This window comes from Coturnix japonica, chromosome 4, assembly GCF_001577835.2.
Source record: "Coturnix japonica isolate 7356 chromosome 4, Coturnix japonica 2.1, whole genome shotgun sequence".
NCBI classification, from domain to species: Eukaryota; Metazoa; Chordata; class Aves; order Galliformes; family Phasianidae; genus Coturnix; species Coturnix japonica.
Window position 1 is genome coordinate 27480170 of NC_029519.1, and position 21542 is coordinate 27501711.

Sequence of the window (21542 nt, forward strand, 5' to 3'; positions counted from 1 at the left end):
TCCAAGTAGAATTGAGGAATTTGGCAAGTTGCCGTAGTATCCATAGGACCATACACCCACACTCCAAGACGTATGGTATACAGTCAAAGACCCACCTGCTAACAAGACTGCAATATCTAAGACCTCATTCTCCTTTCTGGGTAAAAATCCAAACAACAGCAGAATATATAAACTCCTGGGGGAGCAGGAGAGAAGGAACAGAATGGGAAGAGGAAAGCAAATTTATGGCTGATAGGAAATAACTGTTTGCACTACGGACATTTCTTCTCTCTACAAAGGCACAGAAACAGAGAAAAAGAGAAATGCCACCAGAGTGGCCTTTATATTTGTTTAAGAAAATTTAAAAAAACAAACAGATGAAACAAATAATCAGAGATGACTGAACTAATATCCTCAGTTCCCATTTTAGATAGCTCTCACAGGAAAGCTCATGAGCTCAGGCTTCAGCCCAGAGTAATGGTGTAATCAGGAAAGTAAAGGACACATCAGTCTAACTATCCTCGGATATAGAAGTTTGAGGGGTTATCAAAACAAAATTGTAAGCACAGAATTGGTCCAGTCCAGAGTCATATTCAAGTCTTGTTTTAAGTTGTACTGGGCTAAGTACACACACACACACACACACACACAAAAAGCAATTTGTTATATTGTACTTTAAACAACTGAATTACAGTCTACAACAGTTTATCTTACCAAACTCAAAGCATTTCTGCAATACATGAAATAAGGTGCATATGATTTTAAGACATCCAAGAATTTTGTGGTATTAAGACTAGAAGCTGCTGAAAAGGGATGACGGTGATGTGTAAGTGGCAGAGATTAGTACAAGCTTTTATTTACCCAGGTTTTAATTAGTTGTACTATCGTCCTTTTTCAGTTTGATGTTAAATTAAAGGTCCAAGTAGAAATGTACGAAAACGTTAATTGAGAGAGGCATCTGAAGGAGATCTTGATGCCATCAGGGGTATTTGCTCTAACAGCAACATTATGGAATTTGCAGTATTCTTAAAGTAAGACTGTAAAGTGAGGCTGAATAATTGCCAGTCCTGCTTGCTTACATAATCTAATTGAAATTTTACATTCTGGCATAAACTATGAATCCTAAATATAGGCAGCACGGCCTTCTCTTTGGAACCTGCTACACAAATACATCAATTATGACAAGAGTCTTCCAGCCAGCCAGCTCAGGCAGTGACAAGTGTTGCAACATTTCAAGTTACTTCTGTTACCTTTAAGGAATGCAGTATTTTTCATAAGGCAAACATAATGGATAGACTGATTACTTAGTTTATCTACTAATATTTTGTATGTAGCTGGTGATTTACAGTCTTATTGCGCCATCAGCTAAGAAAACATGAATGCAGAATCTGAGTCTTTTGGACATTCACCAAAATCCCATGGTTGCATTACTTTCCAAAATAAAGATTTGACTTGTCGCACAACAGTGACATCAGACATGACTTAACGTGGAAGAAACCACAGTTCCTCATTGCTTAATGTAGACAGTCCCAAATGCAACGTGCCTTTTATCTCTCCTTCAGCCTTTGTATATTAAAGTTTTTCCTTGCAAGTAACTTGGGGAACATAAAACGAAGGGTAGAAGCGGGGCACAAGTGATGACACACAACGTCAGAAGATGAAGAGATGTGCTTACCACAGTAATGCACTTGTTGAATGCAGAGAAGTTGGGGAGAGAGGCTGGGGATGAAGTATGCCTTACAATTACTGTTTCCACACAGAATTCCTTTGAGATCAATAGTGCAAGAATCACATTCATTTTGATGGGTTCCATTTATTTTCAAATGTTATGAAAAAAAGCTGCTGCACATAACACAGGCACTGTAATAGCTTCACTAGAGTTCAGTGGGCATGGTAATTTGGATCACTGTGAAAGCTATTTTTTATTTAAAAAGAAAACAAGCCTTAGAAGTGGGTGGAAGGGCATCAGGATTTAAAGAGGTGTGCTGTATAAAGTCCATCACTGAAACTTTTCAAACAGGAAAAGCAAATACTCTGAAACTAAAGACATGACTATGGTTACAAAGAATTTGTGGACGGGGGGGGGGAACAAAACATTCTGACAAAGCACTGAAACAGCAAAGGGCAATTTAAAGCATGAAGGTAATTCCACTGAAATAAGAGGGGGAAAGGTTTAAACATAATGATATGCCCAGGTTTTATGTTACAAGCAATCAGCTATTTCTCTTCATAAGTAACAGCCTTTTCAAAGTTAAAGAAAATTCGAGAGAATCCTTTTCAATTGCTTGTGAATGTAAAAGCATCTCCTACCTTAAAGTAGGACCCAGAGGATGTAATCTGGTAAAGATTTCTATGTTTGTTCTTAATTTTAGCTTTACAGTTTGTGCATCTTTCCTCTTTTGTGACAAGTACTGGCAGAAATTTAAAAAAAAAAAAAGAAAAAGGCAAAAAGATCTCACATCTCTTATTCCAATATTTCTCTACCTACCTCTCTTATTCTAAAGATCCCATAAGCTTTTTTAAATGAAAATTTCAGAAGCCATTTTGAGCACTATCATCACAGTTCTTTTATGGCCACCTCAAAATCAGATCCAACTTAGAACACCCGTAATTTTTTTCCTCCCTTTGCTTCTCTGCAGCTCGCTACTTGTTCAGCTTGAATTTCTTGTAGCTTCATCCCAAATTGTCTAATCCACTACTGCCTAATACCTGACCAATCGTATCTGACTAGAAGTTACCGAACCATCCTTTAAAAACTTCCGATGGCCAGTTGGAGGTTTAACCACCTCAGGTTCTGAAAGGTTTTCCTAATGCCAACTTAAAACCTACAGTAATATAAACCTGTTATTTTTTATCCCAGTCATCATGAATCACCCATGGATTATTCCTCCTTCCGCCTTTCAACAAACCCTTTAATGCAGAAAAGTCTTACTAACAACTCTCCTTAGCTTTCTTGACAGGCTTCACAACCTCACTCCCTTTCACCCTTCCTCTCTGGACATGTTCTCCAAACCGCCAGTCAATTCCGCTGCCCTCCTCTGAAGTCCTTCTAACTGTCCGTGCTCTTCAGCAGGACTGAAAAGAGCAGCCCCTTCTCCTCATACATCCCAGGTGCCATTTTACTCCTTATACATCCCAGTCAAACGGCCAACATCTGAGCAACAGTGCAATGTTATTAACTCTTGTTTCTTTCCTACAAGTCTGTTAACCAGCTAGTCGTTCTTGATAGAGTATTCTTGCAATTGCCTGTTGAACAGCTGCCCATTTCCTCCAGATTTCTTCTGTCTGCAGCCCTTGTCTTTTGACTGCAACCTACTCTCAGCATACTGCATTCCAGTCACCTGATAGCAGCTTCTTAGACTAGAAAAGTACCGCATAATTAGAAATAATATTACGAATCATGGTGACATACATGCCTATAAAGATTAAATTTTAAAATTAATAATAGTTAATAAGCACCAATTTTGCACCGTCTTCCACCTCAGACACACCAATTATACTTCTGCTCTGGGATATCACAGGAAAACGTATCTCCTGGTTCTGAAGGGAAGCAAGCACACATCTGAGGACAGACACTTGGAAAAGAAGGGGTTGAAACCGTTCAGAAATGAAAACCAATCTGCTCCCCATGGTTTCTCATGAAACTAGAGATGCACATACTCAAACTAACCAGGAAGAGGAGGGCCGGTAAACATAGGCAAGGAAAAATAAATGTTAATTTAAACCATCACTATTCAATAAGAATAAATACCAAGTTCTAAAAGCCTAGATATCTCTCTACTGCTTCCTTCCTAGCCACAAGGCCTGTCAGAGAAGAAAATGAGATTGTTTTGACATAATACAGTCTCGACAAATCTGTGTTGGCTGTTACAATTGGCATATACAATTTGTGATGTCAAAAGATTTATATTGTTGAAAAGGTAAGGCCAATAATTGAAGTTCTGATGGGCCTAAGAAGGGAGTGTCATAATAAAGGAATCACTCAAAGGAACTTGCACAGCAAGCAGTTAAAAATGCAGCTATTACTTAGCCAACTTGCTAAAAGAGAATTACTTTTACTTCATCCTAAATTTATGCACACTATATGGAGGAAAGCATGAGCTAAACGTATAAAACAATATAAATCTCAGGAGAAAAGAAATTCTTTTCCTTTTAACATTGCTCTCCTTGTGTAGCAAACTTGGTGACTGGCAGAACATTTTCAACCAAATATGCACACATACAAAATTACAGATACATCTCACTCCCCCAGTGACTTTATAACATGTTGCTAGGTAACAGTGCATACAAGTCAGGTTTCAAGACCTTTAGTAAGTCACCATAAAATAGCGGCATAGGTCTTTTGCATGAATAATGTACATTTATATCCTTTTTCTGATGCCAATAGATCAGACACTGAAAACATGAATGTCTGCCAAACTGTAAACAATTCCCCATCAACTGCTACATGAAAAACAGCACATCAAAATGTTGTACGTTTTTTCTGTATTCAAGCTTTCCCCTCCTCTCCTGCTTTCTGCTCTCACTTTTGCTACATACAGCCTTCATCAGCACTACTATCCACAGCTGAGCACAGATGATGTAGAGTCACTCAGTGTAAAACAATACAAATTTAATAGACATCAGAAGGACAACATATGGGACAGCTGTCAAACACCAGAAATGGATTTCATGGAGTCTAAATTTGAAACTCAACAAAAAAAACCATGCAGACTCATCCTTGCTTATTTTTTTGTTTATCATAATAATATACCAACACTTTTTTTTTTTTTACTTTTTTTTTTTTCTTTTTTAAATAAGGAAATATTTATGTGGCTTCTTCCAACCCACACAAGAAACTGTTTGTACTAACCCATTTTACTTCCTGCTTACCCTCGGTCTTTTCCCTTTTTGTGACTGGCTCCATGAAGCCTAAAGCTTCATCTCTGCTGTTTCTCCACTCCATTCTATTCCCCCACAGCATTATTATCCCAGAGATCTGGGCAGATGAGGACAGCAACCCTTTCTACCACAACAGAATGCCGTCCTTTCACCTTGACAGGGGAATGAGGGCAGAGCTCATTTATCTGACTTTTTTGTTGTTTTTAATTTTTTTAATTTACTAGAATACAACTTACACTCAACTTAAAGGAAAAAGGTGACCATTTATTCTCTGCTGTAATGGGTACCTTCTATCTCCAAAGTCTAAAACTTGCAACATGGACTGACATCTCCTTGTGAAACAGAATTTTCTTCAGTGACATTTTTCCTGATTTCCTCCTCTTTAAAAATTAAAGGCCAATTCAAACCAAAAAAAAAACCAACCACAAACATCTGGTATGTAGAACATCTCCAACAACAACAGCATTTCCACAAGTCTGAATTCAGTCAAATCAATAAGAAAGCACATAAGGTATAATAGATTTTCCCTAAACACACTCTTCTCTTCAGACTCTCACATACAAATATTCTCACAGCAATAACCTGACAGTGGAAAAACAAACAAACAAACAAACAAAAAAAAAATGTTTTGCATTTGATATGGGTTTCAATTAGAATAACAAAAAAATATATATTTAAAAACTGTTCACGAATCTCTAGGACTATCTTTTTTTTTTTTTTTTTAAATGTTAATAATCAAGCAATGCAGAAGTATTCATACTTTGGCAGGCAGTGACTAGTTAGATATTTTATGCTCCCTGAAAGAAAGGTCACCACTCATTTATTGTTCCTACTTAACAGATGGGTAAAGGCAGAGAAGAAGTTAAGAGCTGAATTTTCTAATGTGCTGGGTGCTTGTGACCCTCAGTGATTTTAAACCAGAACTACAAGTAGTTAGCATACCTGAAAAACACACCAATTGAGACTTGCTGAGGCAATTCTCAGTGAATATCAAAGCCTGGAAAACAAGTTCTCATCCCCAGTTCCAGGTTTCAATAAAAAGCAAAATCCCTCTCCTTTTCTCTTTTCCCACTTCTTCCCCTCTTCCCTCCATCATGCAACTCTTTTTATCCAAAGACACAAGAAATTACAAGTTAAGAAGTTGCAACACTTTGCTCCCTGAAATTCAATGACCTAGCAAACCCAAGGCAAAGGGTTTCTTAGCCCAAGGAAGGAGCAGCTGCTGCTGCTGCTGGCTGCTCAATTACCTGACAGCTTCATAAGAAAATCTGATGCCATCTTGACAGAGATGTCTTGGCTGAATAGTGCTGATGCTGTACTGGCCACAAAGTCAGAGTCTTTCAGCTTTGTGTTGTTGGGGGCTCTGTCAACAGTGCTAAGAGCAAAAGGTGCAGCTGAGATGCCATTGTCATCTTTGGGCTCTTCTTTCACTAGTAAAGGTGGAATACCTCCACTAGCCTGCCCAGCCACATCAGATGTTTTAGATACAGATGCTGATCCCATAAGGTCAGGTCCAACTCCTTCCCTCTGTGGTCCCGGGCAGGAGTCACTATTTAGCTGTGGTGACCCCTTCACCTCAGTTTCTGGTATTTCCTCCTTCACTTTGGATTCTGTCCTGAGGAAATGCTGATGGCAACGCATATGGAGTTTCAGGCTGAAGTGGCGGGAGGAGGTAAAAGGGCATAGCTGGCATTGAAAGGTCTCACCCCTGTCTTGGTGCTGATGAACCTGGTTCAAGAGGTGAAAGATAAAAGCATGTGTTAAGCAGAGCAGTTTACCAGCATTATAGAAATCTCAGCTCCATACTCCTCACTGTTTTAAAACAAGAAAATTTAGCTAATGAGTGAACTCTGCATTCTGAGCACTTGGAAAGATGGCAGATAATAAGAACAGTAGGACTCTTTCACATGTAAGAAACATCTGTTTTCATGTCATGGAAATGATGGGAGTCTGCTTTGAATGTAACAGATCCCAATGACCTGTCAATATGTAAAAAACTTTCAAAATATAGCGAGCAATTTCCTTGTTTAAAACCAAAACTAAGCAAAGAAACTCCAGAAGAACCTATTTGTTACATGTTCTGCTAAGCATGTTTATTCTGTCTAACTTAAAAATTGTTCAGAGGAGCACAGCAAACCATCATTCTGCATAGCAAGATCCACCATCAATTTATGTATCATTAGGGTAAAAAAACCCAACATCTGGCAATACCAAGGCACCACTGAACCACTTGAAATTAATTCCACTAGAAAATAAACTGCTCTGTTATGATAAAATACAAACAGGAGAGCTGCTGTCTGTCAGCTAACTCTATAAATCCATTAAACCAGTTAATCCCATTGCACTTGTATTTTGACTGCAGGCTCTGCCTCATGGAGAGTCTGCATGCTCCAAGGTGACTGTACAACACCCAGAATCCTCACGCTTGATCTTGACACCTCATAAAGAGAACTCCATCCATCCATCTGCAGTGGTTTACGATTACCTATGAAGGCTGCTCCAAAAGTAACGACACCTATTAATTACATTGGCCCATGACATCAGAAGCAGATATTGCTGGTATAGCAGTAGAGATTGAACCTTCCTGACAATACTCCATTACAATTTTTTATTGGGTGACAGAGGGCATTAGAAGGGCAGTCTGACAAAATGGCATCTGGCATGGAAGTGCATATGACACAAAGGTGTGTCACTGAATTCCTCCATGCAGAAAAAAAATGGCACCCACTGACAGTCAATGATGCTAGCTGAATGTTTATGAAGACCTAATGGTGGACTGTGAGCACACTGAGGCAGTGGAGTGGAGCGTTTCAGTGGTAGAAATGCTGACAGTGGGTTTGTTGCTGGTGAAAATGCACAGCTAATGGTGGTGACTATGTTAAAAAATAGTGTTTTGCAGCTGAGAATCTGCTGTATCAAATAGTGTTATTGTGTTCTTTCTACTGCTACGGTTTCCAAAGAAACAAATAGTAGGTATTACTTTTGGAGCATACCTCATATTTAAACAGATATAAACTACGTATAAAAAATTGTGCAGTACACAACTTCTGATCAGCACAGTACTCATGAAAGGAAACGAATAATTGAGCTTGGCATAGTAGTGGCCAGTGCATGGATAAGTTTTTTCTCCATAGCTTCACAAACACATTTTAAACCTTCACAGCAGCGCTCAAGGCTACTCTTTCCCAGAAGGCTGAGAAATACATACACTTGTCCTCTACCAACTGATGACATGCTATCAGGGCAAACTGGCACCAGACTGAGCTCCACACATTCACTTTCACTCGTGACTTGAGAAGGCTGGAAACATTTCAGTGAGACAGAATTTCTGTTGGAAAGCGGCCATTTGTTGAACGCAAAATATTTCACCTGAAACATGGAGGGGTCCATTGAACCCTTAGCAAATCAAACATTGTTCCCTACCCGGCTGGGTGGTGCTCTATTCTAAATTCTCTGGGCTTGGCTCAGAGACAGACATGCCAGAGAATCAAAGCTTGCTGCTGAAGTCTAGAAGCCGAAAAGCTCTGAGAGGTCCAGCTCCAGTCAAAACACAGCTTTCCATGAGGGAGCCTGCCAGGCCTAGCTCTAGTTAAAGATTTTAGCGCTTTCTGGTTTCCCACAGCACTGGGACCAACATCCTGAGAGTCCCAGTGCAGGCTGTGGGGGTAGCAACAGCATTTTCCAAATAAAACTTTGTCAAAATTCTGATTGGAAGAAGTTTCCCACAGTAAAAGATTCAGCCAGATTTGTTCTTTATATAGCAAGAGGAATTCAGTCACAAGATGACATCTACCATTCCCAGCTCTATACACAGTGGACTTGAACACAGGTCTCCAAAAATGTGAAGTTGTGAGACCTCCTTTTAGTCTTCTTGGCATTCAGTGAAAACATATTTCACTAGTGCTGTGCCAATTTGCACTCAGTGGTTCCTCGAGGGCTCTGGAGATTACGTGCTAAACAAACAGCTACAATTTCCTGTGGTCTGCCACTTTATAGAAAGAAATTCTCAGTGTTGTATAAGCATGACATTTACAAAGTCATTTTTGAATCTTAAAGTTGCACCTGACAACAAAAAAAAATATTAAAATGGTTATAGGTTAGCATTAGCTTTTAAAGTAATAATCTTGCAGAAGAACAGCAGCACAATAATTTCTAAACATTAATAGGTTACAATGGAAATGCCAACCAGATTGGCCATCCACACTACTGAAAACAGGATGGTCTGTAAGCACAGCAGCATGTAAGCACTTTCCTTCACTAAGAGCACCAAGATGTACTAATGGTAGCAAGCACTCTCACCATGGCAACTTTCTCTCTTACACCCACTGAGATCTTGTATGCCAGAGTTTGTCTCCAGGATCCCCACCAATCTACATTTCCCTGCCTGCATATTTAACCACTTCTTCTGGAGGCCCTGTATCAGAACCATCAATACGATGCCTTCACGAGGCTGTCACCACTGCAGTTGGTGGAAAAGTCTGTGTGGGAGCCACCTTCTCTGCCCAGGCGCAGGGAAAGACACCCTGCAATATCTTTTGAGAATCAATGAGAATGGGGAGACTTATTCATCTGAATTGCGTTTCCCTCCTGTCCAAATACAAGAGAAGTATCACCAATGAATTTCTCCTATAATGAAATGTTTTATAGCTTGTAGCCAAAGAACGACAGAATTCAAAAGATTTTCAAGCTGTTGGAGCAGGTCCAGAGGAGGACTTTCCTATGAGTAGAGTTGAGGCAGCAGCTACTTGTGGCAGAATAAACAAGAAACCCTCCAGAGCTACACAGAAAGACAATCACGGGAGAGGTCCAGGTCACACAATCCAACAGGCCGCCTTCTCCCTCCAGCAAATAGATCTTATACTGTGTTAATGCTACCCAAGCCACCAGATGTCCTCTTCAGACTCAGCCAGGCTACTTCTTGTAGTGGCAGGGCTACTACAATGTCCCTGAGCCAACTCCTGTCCAGTGCTGAGAGGAAGAAGCCCATTTTTTTCTTTTTCACCTCTATTTTTCTTCTCTACCACATGCATTATTTTGATTTCACCCTCTTTTTAGACCTGCTAGCCCCATTCTTTACAGTTTCTTTCTTCAAAGGGAGAAGAAAGTTCTTGCCATCCCACCACTCATTTTCACTGTCATGTTTTAAAACATTTTCTATTACTAATATATCTTTTTAATACACAACATGCATCAGAAGTGATTATCAAAAGGGGCAGCCCACCATACGTTCATAACAGTGTCGTAATATTTTTGGTGTTGTTTCAGTTCTATTCTATGCATATTTGAATATCTGACATGCTTTTTAACCACTGCTGCATATGCCAAGAAGAGGAATGCATTGAACTGTCTGCAATGATACCCACATGTTTTTCCTGAGTAGTTACAGTTTGCTATATTAAAGACAGCGAGGTGTGTGATTAGTTTAAGACTGCTGTTTCCAAGACACACTACCTTGTATTTGTCAACAGTAACTTCATTTGCCTTTGCATTTGTCTGCCAGCAAGTTCAAACCCTTTCAAGTTTTTGCCTTTTCTATTCTTGATTCATGTACATAAGGTCGTATCATTTACAATTCTCTTACCCTACAGCCATCATTTTGTGCAGATTACATTTGTTAAAATACGCACAATTCCACTCTTAGAAATGGAACACCCTCTGATAGCCTTTTGTCATGATTAACATTGATAGTTTCGTCCTACCCTTTGTTTTACCATTTCTTGGTAAATTTCTAATTTGCTGCAGTACATCACATTGTTTAATTTATTTGGCAGCTTCTCAATGAGAAGTTTTGCCAAAGGCTTTTGTAAAGGCCAAATAAATTTCATCTGATTCTCAAGTCCATGATTTTCTTGACATGCTCAAAACATCCTAGTGGAAGAACACACGACTTTCTTTTACAGAAGCCACATGTCCCTATCGTATCTCATTATTCATATCATTGTATATATTCTGTTTTTTGGTTTTTTTTGGCCAACATACTAATATTTCTGGTATCACAAGCAGTTTGTTAAATCAACTTTTCATCCTTATAAGCAACATCCTGACCAATTTACCAACCAGTTAAAAGTGATGTGATCCCACCTACCTGCAAAACAGGTAGAGGAGGTGAGAGAAACAGTGACATAGGCCATTTTATAGCACACATCAGGTAGATTTTCACTTGTCCCCTTCCTTATATTTGGGCACAGATTTTCCCTTCTACTTATGAAGCACAGGAAGGGAAGGTTTGGCATTTGTCTTTGTGGAACTCAAGGTTTTATTGCTTTTTGTTTGTTTGTTTTGTTGATTTGTCTTTTTTTCACACTTGGAATAAGAGATGATATTTTTTAAAGAACACAAACCCCTAAGCAAAATTAGAATGTTGAGTGAGCGAGCGTGAATGTTTGCTTCTGGCTACTCACTCTGACTTACTTTCAGGGTTCTTCTTATCAGTTTTTTCTTTACCTATTATAGGTTTTCTTTTTCTCACTTACTTTGTTTGATGCAAACTAACATTTTCACGAGGGATCTCTCTTAAGCAACCACTATAGCCAATAACAACTACAACTTGCCCTTTTACCAATACTTGTCTTCCCACCTATTCTTTGCATGTTTGTTCTTGGTTGGCTCTTTTTCAGACCTTGTAGCAAAATGTCTTGCACTAAGACTGCATTGAGGTACTCGATAGGTCTGTATTTTGCATCTTTCGAGTGTGCTCTACCACTACATTTCTGATAAGCTCCTTCATTTTCAAAAGTTTATAAGACTAGTTCTGGTATGATCCTTCACTTCAGGATACGTACACTATTAATACTTTCTTTTTGAAATTGTTTCCTTGCTTTGCTTAAAGAATGAAGGAAAATAAGGCTTTCTGCAAGACCAGACTACACACTGAAAATATATAAATAATATACATATACAACATGTATAAAATTATTTCATCTGAAAGATTTTAAGACAGCAATGCATTTCATGTCTTACTCTTGTACCATATGCAAGAAGTGCCAAGATTAAAAGGCAAGTATTTTAAGTAACCTGTGGTATATATCTGTGTCTTGGGGCACAGATTTCTGTTGCTGAAAAGCCGTGTAAGTTTGTATTACCTCCCCTAGCTGAGGTGAGGTAATGGAATCATAGGAGTCTCTTGTGACTCTTTAAGGTTAGCTTAAACAAAACTAAACAGAAAACTCTCACATAAAATGGAGCCAATCTCCTTCTCAATATGAAGATGCTTTAAAGTAACCTGTTCTGTCTTTCACCAAAATGGATTATGAATGTTCATTCAGTCTTCTGAACTTTGCTAAGAAAGAAAAAGATACAAGCAAATCACTAAGGGGCGAGGGGAAGGATAGTAAGGACCTGTTTACATTCTTCAGAGTCTTTCCTCATTCTCACTATTGTGTTATCAATAGACCCCCTAATCAGTAAGTGTATTATAATACTCTGACTATGACAGAAGTATTAATCTTAGATCATACTGTATAGTCCTTCACAAGAAAGCGAAACAGGAAGATACTATTTTCAAGCATCTCATTATCTGCTTGCTGCTGCATTTGCCTTTTCTGCTAAGCTTAATCTTCCATTTCTTCATTTTCTACCATAACACCATGCTTCAGCACACGTTCACAACACCAAACTTCTTTTCCACTGTTAGAAGAGCTGGCTCGCTCATTTCTGCATTATGTCTATATGGCAGCACAAGGAACATTTATAGGTATTATTTTTGGCCTTATGCTTCTCTTCCTTGTTCCCCTTTCCAAGTACTCAGGCTAATATCCTGTTGCTTTCTTGGAACGTATCTGCATGATCTCACAGCCTAACCTTCCACCAATTGCTGAGGAAGATATGTATATGATCCAAAGATACCAATTGGCCAAAATCTGACTGATGCTAGTGGCACTGCTCTGAGGTAAATTTAATTCCCACTTCCCCACTAGTAAAAACAGAAAGGCCCGAAGAAGACACCTTGCTAAATTACACCACCCCTTTCTGTTGCCTTCAGCAGGTTCAGAACTAGCATTTAAGTTATTTTTTCACTCAAAAAGAAAATAGTGTACTCAAATTGAGTATGCATTTAGATAAATGGAGAAGAAGACTTAAAGAAAAGCCTTGCTGCCTGCCAGGACAAGAAACCTCTCTCAGAAGCCCATTCACTTTTTCTGTGTTCACTTCCAGTACCCTGTGGGCCCTGGGAAACCACACTATGGTACCATAATCAAGTCCTGAGATGCTACTCTCAGATTCCTAGGAAGAAGGGCCAAAACTTGCGGTTATGCAAGCACTATAATTTGTCTCCAAAATAGACTAATAAAATTCTGTACTGTGTCTATTTTAGGACTTTTCTAAGGTGCCTATCACTGTGTAATTTAAATGCCATATAACAATTATAGATAAAACTACATGCCTTAAAAGGCAATTCACTCTGTCTGTCTTGCTCATTGCGTGGAAACATTCCTTCCGCTTCCCTTCTTCCATTTTACTTCCTTGCCTTCAGTTGCAAGCTGGCCAGGCAAAGCACCTGGAAGAAAGCTTTCATCAACATGGTGGGTAGCACATGTAGATCTGAGCATGGTCAGGGCTGGAATCTATCCAACTCTCTCTATCTATTAAGATTTTCTTCAGCAGGAGACAAGATATCAAAAATGCTGACATATATTCCTGGCCAATGAGTTTGGTGCCTTATAACTGCCAGAAAATAACAGATTATTTATATTATATAGACATTATTCATTAACCTAAATATACACAGAATATGGGAGTCCCGTATGAACACACACACAAAACCATTAACGGAAATTAATCTCTAAACTCTCAGATTCAATGGAGAATGCCTACAAGAACACAGGAAAAAAAAAGAGAAGGTACTCCAGCTCAGAGCTATGATGCCTGAGAGGAAATAAAGACAATATTATCAGATTTCGAAGACTGCAGCTGGGCAAAACATCTCAACAGGTTTTGTCTGTCATCCTGATCAATGGAACATAAAACATAAAATTAAAGAGCAGCATTAATGAAAAAAAAAAAAAAGAAAAAAAAAAAGCTGAGCTTGTGATAACATAGTAGAGTAAAAAAAATGACTTATAATGACAAACACCATCCTAACACCGTAATTTTGCAGTCTCACCTGCAGCTGCTGTTGATTCATGGGGATAAAGAGAGGAGTGGAAAGCTAGAGGCAGCTCTGACTTCATGGGGTTCCTGCCAGGAAGGAGATAAGACCAGGTAGCTCCCAGAGGATTTGGGGACAATGAAAAGAATGAAATAACCAACTGAAGTTGCCAGAACGCTACATCCTAAATCCCAGCTGTGCTGTACTATTTCTGATGTGTATTCACTCAATTTTGAACACTGTTAGCTTAAATATACGTGTTTTAAAACCTCACATTTATTTAGATACAGATTTAAAAGCAGCACGTTTTTATAATGAGAAAATTAGTGTGTTTTTCTATTTTCATTTCTGGTATCAACATATATTTTTTATCAAATGGAACTCAAAATACATCTGACACTGCTGTTGAACAAATGTCTAACGTCTATATTTCATTCATCTACTATGATGCAAGTATTTCAGCTTTACACAAATTCTGACTTGATAGGCAATGTTTTTATGAATGGACTATGTGAATGAGGAAAGTGTATGAAACCCTTGGAAAATAAAGTAGAATATTATCTTGCAAATATCTGTACTCATGATTTTATGCAACCTATTCGTAAGACTGTAACAAGAATAACAGACCAAATACCAGTCAATTAGTTTTATAAAGCAGTTGGCTTCATCTCAAATAAAGAAGTTTTACTATCAAAGATCACTGAGTCCATCATGACCTGCATGACTAGACTGCACTGACTGAGGAGACCTAGAATCTTACCTACACAATAAATGTAAAAGAGATTCAAAATGAGCTCAAATTAAGCAATAATCACCATACTAATGAATAATAACTACTACTGTTACATGTTTTTACCAGGATTTGTTTTAAGACAACGTAGGTTTGGTTAATTAAGGTGTTTATGATAGGCAGGGAGCAGAGAAGACTACAAGGGCTTCAGAGATCCACCAAAATGATAGCACACAGAGACAGCAAAAATGTTCTTCATTTCTTCCAGCATCCTATCTATGACTTCCTATGGAAATCATCACATGAAAAAGTAAGGGGCAGGCCCCTAACCCTGTAAATAATAATTCCAAAAGGGTACAAAATGCAGAGACTAAGAATTTCTGCAGGGAATAACAGAGATATCTTTCATAAAACACAGGACAATAACAGGCCTCTGCCAAAGAAGAGCAAATTCTCAGGTGATGCATGCTTCTGTGCAGACTGTCAACAACTGAAAACAAAAAACTCATTATATTTAGTTCTCATTCTTTCAGGTCTTCTATTTAGGATGACCATCTAAGCCCTCTAGTAAACACTGAATACCAAGTCCTAAAAACAAACAAACAAACACTCCAAGCCTACTTGGAACTGATTAAGTTCAGCATAATATGCTAAGGATGCCTGGGAATGGTGCACTGATTTACAGTAGGAGAAGAAAGAAGTAAGCTTTCAGACTTCAGGAGGATGATTTCAGAACTAGCAAGGACCTAAAATGCAGCACAATCTGCTACTGTGATCAGTGGAATCATCTGATCTAAAACTTGACAGTTACTCAGGTCTAAACAAGGTGAGACTCATGTCCAGCCAACTCAAGATTTTGCAATAGCAGCACAGAAAAGCTGAACTGACATTTCTTTCCCCGCCATACAGTGTGAGACCTGCTGTCCAAAACAAACAAAATGTAAACTGTAATAAAATATTTCAGTGGTATTATAACAGCTCAACTGCATTAACATAGAAAACTCTTTACCCTTTAGCTTCTTTATCCATGGATGAATGGGCTAGGTACCATTTTTACTTCACCAAGCATGCCATACTGTATGTGAAGATTTGGTACTTTGTACTTTGCAATCATACAGTATTTCTGCTAAATAGACTTGTTCTTCTAAATTTCTTTTACATTTCTATATTTCTTTATATCAACACAAATGTTAGTTAAGCTTCTTTCGGAGCCTGAAGCGTAGGCTGATTTAGAAACATATCTTAAGATTAGTAAAAACATTTCAAAACAAAACATTACAGTATAACCTGTTTTTCATCATTTTGGATGCTTTATTTTTGGAGTATCTGCAGTTAAAAACCATGGCAAGAATAAAACTAAAACTGCAGAGCTGTAGGCAAAGTTTCAGCATTCACTTAGTATCTGTCTGCCATTGCAGTACGCTAACATGCATCCAGAACTACTGTGTTTGCATGGTGTCACATCTCAGCTAATATCCCCACTTCTGGTGGTTTGAGGTCCGTAACTAAATCTGTCACAGACAACTCGTGCTGCATCACGTGGACATAGACCAAGGCAGTTTCCACACAACATAAAATGGAAAGGCAAGCAAAGGAAAAGAATTTATTTCTTTATCTGTTTACGGTGTCCTTATTTAAATAAAGACATACTTGTAGCATGAACAGTGAACTTTACTTCTTGCCAATGCTACTGAAGTATGTTCATTGCACTATCATTCTTTGATTGACAAGTCAAATGTTTTGATAGTCAGTAAACACATCCCTTACCTTCATGTGTGATTTGAGATTGTCCTTACGCGCACAGCGAAATGGACAGAGTGGGCACTGATGACTTTTCAAACCTGTATGAATCACCATGTGCCGTTTCCAGTAACTCTTCCTCTTGATAACCAAACCACAGATTGGACACTGGAAAGGTTTTCCTCCTTCTTCTTCTGAGGCTTAGCAGAAGGGGGAAAAGAAAGAGAGGAGCCTTTACAGACACTTGTTGAATGCTTTTCTCTTGTAAACATACCCAAGACACCATTTTTCAGTGCTAGAATTTCATCTGCAAACGTTAAACAACAACACATACCTGAAATTTCAGTTCCTCCCCCTGCATGTCCCTTTCCCAGTTAATCTAGTTATTCTCCCTCTAAGAAAGGTCACGATAATTTTATAAAGGTTAATGCCCCAAACATCCTTTGGCTAATCAGTAGGGGATGCTATTCTGTCTCACCTGGTGCTAATGTTCCTTATAATTTAGCAGAACTGAGATGGATGTCTCTCATAATCATCATTTATCAGCCTCATTTCCTATCAAATGCCAGTTGTAGTTGGGTACGGAAAATATGCTTAATTGTTCAAAAATGATCCATTCCCATATTCGATGGTTAGTCAGGAGAGCATGGGGGATATAAAACACAGAGCAATTCAGAGGTTAACTGGTAAGCATGCTGGCCTTGCATCTCACTTATGTTTAACAGGAGAATTGTTTAACTATGCCTCAAGCGGATGCTGCCGCAACATCAGCCATCAGGAATCCCAGGGTCATGGGTTTCCTTCTACTCTGCTAGCCACCAGGACATTAAATCCACTGCTTTCCTAAACATTCTCACTCTGCTTTACTTTCCTAAGATACTAAAAGGATTTGGTGGCATTTGTCAAGTAAATATGGCTAGTCCACTGTGTGCGAAACCATCTCAGTGTTGATGGAAAGAGAAAATTCCTTGCTGCTGACTATACACAACTAACCATTCATTCTTCCCCTCATCACAACTTCCTCTGCTTATTACAAAAGCCCAGGATTACTACAGAATTTGAAGCCTTTTTTTTTGAGACTGTTTTCAAATATCCAGAGCTCAATAATACCTATCCCTGATAGGTATTAATTCTGGAATTTCTCTCAGAATATTTCACCTCTTTTTTTTTTTTTTTTTTTTACCAGTTATTTCCTACTGATAAGAATGTAGCAAACACCAGATTCCTTTGATGAGGAACTAAGTAGTACAAACCTCCAGAAAGATTTATAATATCCTCAAAAATAATTCCTCCCATTAAGTGGGAAACCAAGACTATAATTCTACCAATTATGTACCCATTATCTAAATGCAAAAAAAGGACACATAGACAAAGCATGCACTTCTGCCATTTTAGGAATTCTACTCGTGAAATTTTCTATCACACTCAACTTATTATCAAAGTGTTCCCCTCTCTGAATCTCTAAAGAATGTGCCAAAACCAATGCTATAATTTCTTGTTTCAATTGTTTAGCATCTTTACTTCTTCACAAAATAAAAAATGTGAGAAAGGCAATACAAAGAAATATATATTCTTAGCATTTTTTCCTATCATTTATTTCCCTTTTCTCATTATCATTATCATTCTCCAGGATCTGACTATCATGAAGGATTCAGAACAGAAATGTTTTATAAGCCTTCTATAACTATTTCTCCTGGCCATTAAGAACAAATCTGCAAACAAGATGAACCAATAGCACTTTAGCACTTCACAAAAGAGCTGGACCAAATACCTTCTGCCTCCTGGGCAGCACAAGGAGGGGCTGAGTAGCTGGGCAGGAAGGAAGGCAGGCAGGTCATGCACACACACTGCACCCTGAGCAAGCCTTAGGGTGAGGAGGGAAGGGTGGATGTGGTGCCGGGCAGTGGAGCTGCAATCTTTTGTCAAGATATGGTACAACACGTGGTTCTTTTGGGAGAAATGGTGAAGCCAAGTGGTAGCCCACCATTGCTTCTGGATGTCATGAGTGGCCTGAGTGTGTTAGCACTATCTTTGGCAAGCAGCAGCTCATTTCAGCCTTCCCTCTGCCTCTGGGCTTACAATGCATATAAATATCTAAAGGGCAGGGGCAAAATAGATGGGGTCAGGCTCTTTACAGCAGTGCCCAGTGACAGAACAAGGGGCAAAGGCACAAACTTGAATACAGGAAGTTCCATACAAACATGAGAAAGAACTTCTTTACTTTGTGTGTTACAGAGCACTGAAACAACCCAAAAGGCTGTGGAGTCTCCTACCCTGGAGATACTCAAAACCCACCCGGATGCTTTCCTGTGTAAACTGCTCTAGGGAAGCAGATGATCTTCAGAGGTCCCTTCCAGCCCCTATGACTTTGTAATTCTGTGACTTCACCAATAATAATGTCAATTAATGGCAAATGGGATTTACATCTACCTTGTTCAAAGCTCAGCCATGTTAGTTCTTTACTTAATATACCTTAGCAAAAGGAAAAAAAAAATGGTGTCTTCAGCTTTCCTTCACTTACACTGACATCTATTTTATGTCACACATCAATTACTTGGAAAAAATGAAGAGAGAATTAGCCAGGAAGAAAATCTGGGGAAAAAAACTACAAGCATCACAGACAAAAAGTCATTACCAAGAAAGTATTCAGTCAGTAACAAATAAAAAAGGGTGTGCTGCCTATACTCTTTCAGAAATGGCATCAGAATTTTAACAGAGATTACAGGCTTCCTTTTAAGTTTGATCCAAAACATGTAAGCACTTAATAAAGCTGGCAATACTAGCAAGTTGTCTCTAACAAAATTAGCCTTCTCTTCACCATTTCACTCTAATCCATACAAGTAATGATCAAGCCCACCAAAGCCAACCTGCACCATCAGTGTGATGATGTTCTTGTAAGCCACAGCTCCAGCTTCTTGCCTGTAACACGTCTGACCAAACAGCTCTGCAGCAGGAATACTCTTGTTATTAACATCTGCCTCTATATAACCTCCATCTTTGCTGTTCCTTACTTGCCGACATCTAATTAATCTTACAGAGTATCGATCTTATTACCAAAGCAAGATGTTGCTGGTGGGTAAGTAAAACAGATTTGTAACAACAAAGTAAAGTCACCAATGCCTTAAATACTCTAAGCAGGATAGGGGAGCAAAATCCATGCCTATTGGTCATACAGTCTTAACTCTGGGTGCAAACCAAAAACCCTGTCTCAAGAAGCAACCAGACACACAATAACAGATACAGCATTATAAAGTGAGATATTGTTTTTTTGCTTTTCATGCCATAATGTCATAGATGCAAAAGGAATTGAGAATGTGTGACATTTATTTTTATGGTAAAAATACACATGTTCCACTACCCTATACAACTTTTACAGAATTTTCCAATCAAAGGTCACTTCTGACCTTTTTGACTAACAGTGACCTTTTTTTTTGTGAGCTGCATTCCTCCATGGCCAAAGGAAACAAGGAATTTAGCTTTCCACAGTCAACAAGATACGCTAACCAGCAGCTCGCTTTTTGTTTTCAGTTGGTTAATTATTTAGAAAGGAAAAACTTAATTGTGTATTAGAAAACCGACTTAGAAGATCTTTTGTTATGAACATTACACTATAAAGTCAGCTTGGATGCCAACTGGCACTGGCCCAGTGCGTATAAACTGAAAGGAAACACCCTTCCTCTTGGGATCTCAGTCCCATATATTATAAAAAATGAATTGTTGTTCCTTGGTTACCAAGAACCTGAGGCAGTTGGCCCCTATTGTTATCTTTCAGCAGTACAGTAAGCTAGGGCCTTCAGCAAAGAGAACAGTTGCTGGCAATTTGCTGCATCAGAGCTAGTTTATGAAGTGCTGGTACTACCAGAGCACTTAGACATGCCAGAGCATTCCCCTTGTATAAGCTGCACAGACAAAGCGCACAGTTTGTTAGTCGAACACAGAACCTGGATTTCATTACAACTATTTACCTTTCCCTAGTGAAAAGGCAGAAGAGCTTTTTTTCCAGCAAAAACCAAACTAATAGCTACAGATTAATTTTAACCTTTCTCCTTTCCTATAGCTGCCTTTCCTGTATGAAGACCAGTCTGTATCAGAGAGTTGCATTAAATTAATGCCCACAGTCACATGGGTGTAGCCAGTGTGGGTACTCCCGGTTCAACATAAAGAAGCCTTTCTTTGGTTTAACTTCTATTACTCTGAAAAGGACATTATTTAAAGTAATGGGAACCTTATGCCAAGATCCATGGCAAGAAAAGTTTGCCACTTTAACTGCCTTAGCAAAATATAGTGGCAAAACCCTTGTAGAACACTTGCATCTTGCAGCAAAAAACTGCTCTCAGCTGTACCTCATCAGATCCCTTTCTTACAACGCCCATGTCAGGCACCCCAACTGATTTGCTGCACTTGTACAGTCAGGCTACCATTCCTGACAAATTCAGTCTGATAAAGCTCTAAGGTACTGAACTGCTTTGTGCACCCTGCAAAGATACCTGATGAGCTTCCTTATTCTCTACAGGAGAATACCACTGCAGGAAGAACACTGACATCAGACATGAGAAGTGTGTATTTTCTACTAGAAATACATACTACTGATGTGAACATTTTATAAAAAGAGGTGAAAGAAATTTTGATTTTCCTTATTTTGAAGATGGATAATTTAAGTTCTCCTGCATGGCCTACCAGTTCTTCAAAGCTTTCGTTACCAAGACTATTTCTTCTTATTCCCTGTAAGCCCAATTCCTTGAATGCCAGCAGTTGGAACTGGTGGAGGGAAGGCTCAAGTGGGAAATGGCTCTTGTTGAGCTAAATCAGAGAAAGACAGATCGCTTTTTTTTTTTGTTAATGTCAAAGCTTTGTAAAAGACTGAACATGTGAGATTTATTCATGCTGCAAGAAGAAATTTAATGAAAAGTGGCAACATAATAATATACTCTGGTAAATTAGGACAGGGTAGTAAGCGATTATACAAAAGTCCATTTGTGACAGGGACAGCAGGAGGGAGAATTCTTCCTTGTCCAGCATTTCAAAAGCACTAGTTTTGTATATGCTCACTGATACTGTGAGCTCCCTAACAGGGATTCTTTGATCTTCTCCATTAAATATTTTTGTGGATTTATTCTGAACATG

General features: G+C 38.7%; 1 protein-coding gene across 10 annotated transcripts in view; it reads right to left on the reverse strand.

The window, feature by feature from the left end:
* ZNF827 (zinc finger protein 827) overlaps positions 1–21542 on the reverse strand; it is a 100275-nt gene that overhangs the window by 50575 nt on the left and 28158 nt on the right. For 9 of the 10 annotated variants that reach the window (XR_004307243.1, XR_001554841.2, XR_001554842.2 and 6 more), the window contains exons 3-4: positions 16446–16618; positions 6108–6588 (exon numbers count right to left, since the gene is read on the reverse strand). Coding sequence is in view for 7 of the 10 variants with exons in the window: in XM_015861125.2 (XP_015716611.1) it covers positions 6108–6588; positions 16446–16618 (654 nt within the window). In the remaining 3 variants the exon portion in view is untranslated. The remainder of the gene's footprint in view (positions 1–6107; positions 6589–16445; positions 16619–21542) is intronic. The other variant, XM_015861124.2, reaches the window with a different exon arrangement.